The 2206-nt window shown below is 39.5% G+C and overlaps 1 protein-coding gene across 1 annotated transcript; it reads right to left on the reverse strand.

Moving 5' to 3' along the window:
• Positions 1-374: 374 nt before the first annotated feature.
• LOC111786158 (NADP-dependent malic enzyme-like) lies at positions 375-2136 on the reverse strand (the record flags this gene model as incomplete). Its single annotated transcript, XM_023666498.1, has 8 exons — positions 375-711; positions 804-932; positions 1024-1114; positions 1202-1354; positions 1429-1518; positions 1757-1855; positions 1938-1991; positions 2077-2136. Coding segments are annotated over 8 exons (765 nt in total), but the record flags the coding sequence as incomplete, so codon positions are not given.
• Between the last annotated feature and the right edge of the window lie 70 nt (positions 2137-2206).

The following is a 2206-nucleotide window of genomic DNA, read 5'->3' on the forward strand; positions in this document are numbered from 1 at the left end:
TTTTTTTTTTTTTTTTCTTATTCAGTTTGTCCTGATGATGGCAAGATAAATTTGCTTTTTTTTTTATAATAAATTATTATATTGTTTTATATTGTTCTGATGATGCCTCTTTTTATTATTGTTGATTTTTAGTTTTTTTTTTTCCTTATTCGGTTTTTTTTTATTGATGTTGGGGTCATTTAGAGTGCCCCTGCGTATCGTCCTCAATGGTTCGAACCTCCAAGGATCCAAGGACTCTTATCTTCACGCTCGAGTTTTCACTAATGTTCACTCGATTTATTTAATTTTCATGGTGATGGTATATTATTATGAACTAATTTAGTTATAATTAATTAAAAATTTAGCACAAGTGAACCAAAGTAAACATCAACTCGAAGGTGAAAGTATAAGTTAATTTTATTTGCACAAATGATCTCATGAATTACAAAAGCCTACATGACTCAATCTAAACAACAAATGAATATTACATAAACAGATAAACCACTTCAGAAACAGACAATTAAAAGAAGCAAAAGTAACAAGTTCTTGAGGCATTTCCTATGCTAATGCCATGACTACAACAACAAATTACACAAAAAAAAAAATGATGGAAAATTTTGAAAACCAAAACTACAACGTTCATTTAAAGGTAGCTACGGTAGCCGGGGCTGTACATGCAGCTCTCGGCAAACTTTACGAGATCCTTCGGTCGAGGAAGACGAGAAGCCAGACCTGTAATGTAATAGCATATGATACAAATGTTACTAAACTTTTCTATATGAATGATTTAATCACATTGTGAAGAAAATGGGAGAGAAGCTGACCAAGTTCATAGGCTTTAGCAGCAACTTTAGCAGCAATGTTAGCTGATATCTTTCTGATGTTGGTAAAGGGAGGGTAAATCAAACCCTTCTCATAGTTTTCTTCACTCACTTGGGCAGCCAATGCCTCCGCTGCAAAGAGGAAGAAACCATTAGCATCGAACTCGAAAAAATTAGCACAAAACAAGCATCAGTTGGCTCAGTTAACGAAACGTTCACTTACAGGCTGCCAAGAGCATGTCGTCGTGCACGCGAATAGTACCCGACATGATCAGTCCCAAGCCAAATCCAGGGAATATGTAAGCATTGTTGGCCTGAATGGCATTAGGAAGAGAGCAAATATGTAAGCATTGTTGGCCTGAATGGCACTTGATGAGTTAAGAGGAATGAAAGGTAGGTACCTGGCCAGGCACATAAACTTTCCCATCATATTCAACAGGGTCAAATGGACTTCCACTGGCGAAGATCGCCCGACCCTGGCTCCATGTATAAGCTTCTTCGGCGGTACACTCCGATTGTGACGTCGGGTTCGAGAGTGCAAGGATAAGTGGTTTCTACAAAGCAATACTCGGGTTAACGGAATTGAGGAATGGCAGGGGGGAGAAGTTGATAAGGAATAAGGAAGAACCTCATTGAGGGATGCCATGGCCTCCACAACTTCCTTTGTAAATGTCTTTCCAACACCAGATGTTCCTATCAACACTGTTGGCTTGATTGCCTATATAATTGAAAGTTCAAAAAAGATCAGATATACTTCGAAGGTGGAGTAAATAATTGTAACGGCCCTAGCCCACCGCTAGCAGATATCGTCCTCTTTGGGCTCGGACTTTCCCTCAGTTTTTAAAACTCGTCTGCTAGGGAAAGGTTTCCACACTCCTATAAAGGGTGTTTCGTTCTCCTCCCCAGCTGACGTGGGATCTTACAATAACGAAGCATTATCGATGTCGATTACAGACCTGGACGGCACCCAAAAGATCCTTGATAGATTCATGGTCGTGAGCCCAAGGCTTCTTGAAGTGTTGAAGGGAATCGAGGCGGGATCGAACGATCAGCCCCTGTGACAATGGTCATAATCTTTTAGAACATGAAACATTAATGTGTAATGGCACAGTTTTGAGATGAGTTAGTTCATACTACCTTTGAGTCCACAAGCCAAATCTTCTTGCGAGTCTCTTCAACTGGAGCTTGGGTCTGCCCAAAAACAAGCAAAATCATAAGCCATAATTGCATTTGATTCAGAATAGAAAGGAGAAGAGGAATAGAAGTAGGCTCATACTTGTTTTGAAACCTCCAAAGCAATAAGCTCAGCTATACCAGTTCCAGCCTGCAACAGTTTAATGAAAGAAATAAGAAAATGGAAGCAAGTTGTGAGATCCCACGTTGGTTGGAGAGGAAAACGAAGCATT

The sequence above is a fragment of the Cucurbita pepo genome, unplaced genomic scaffold, assembly GCF_002806865.2.
Source record: "Cucurbita pepo subsp. pepo cultivar mu-cu-16 unplaced genomic scaffold, ASM280686v2 Cp4.1_scaffold001116, whole genome shotgun sequence".
NCBI classification, from domain to species: domain Eukaryota; kingdom Viridiplantae; phylum Streptophyta; class Magnoliopsida; order Cucurbitales; family Cucurbitaceae; genus Cucurbita; species Cucurbita pepo.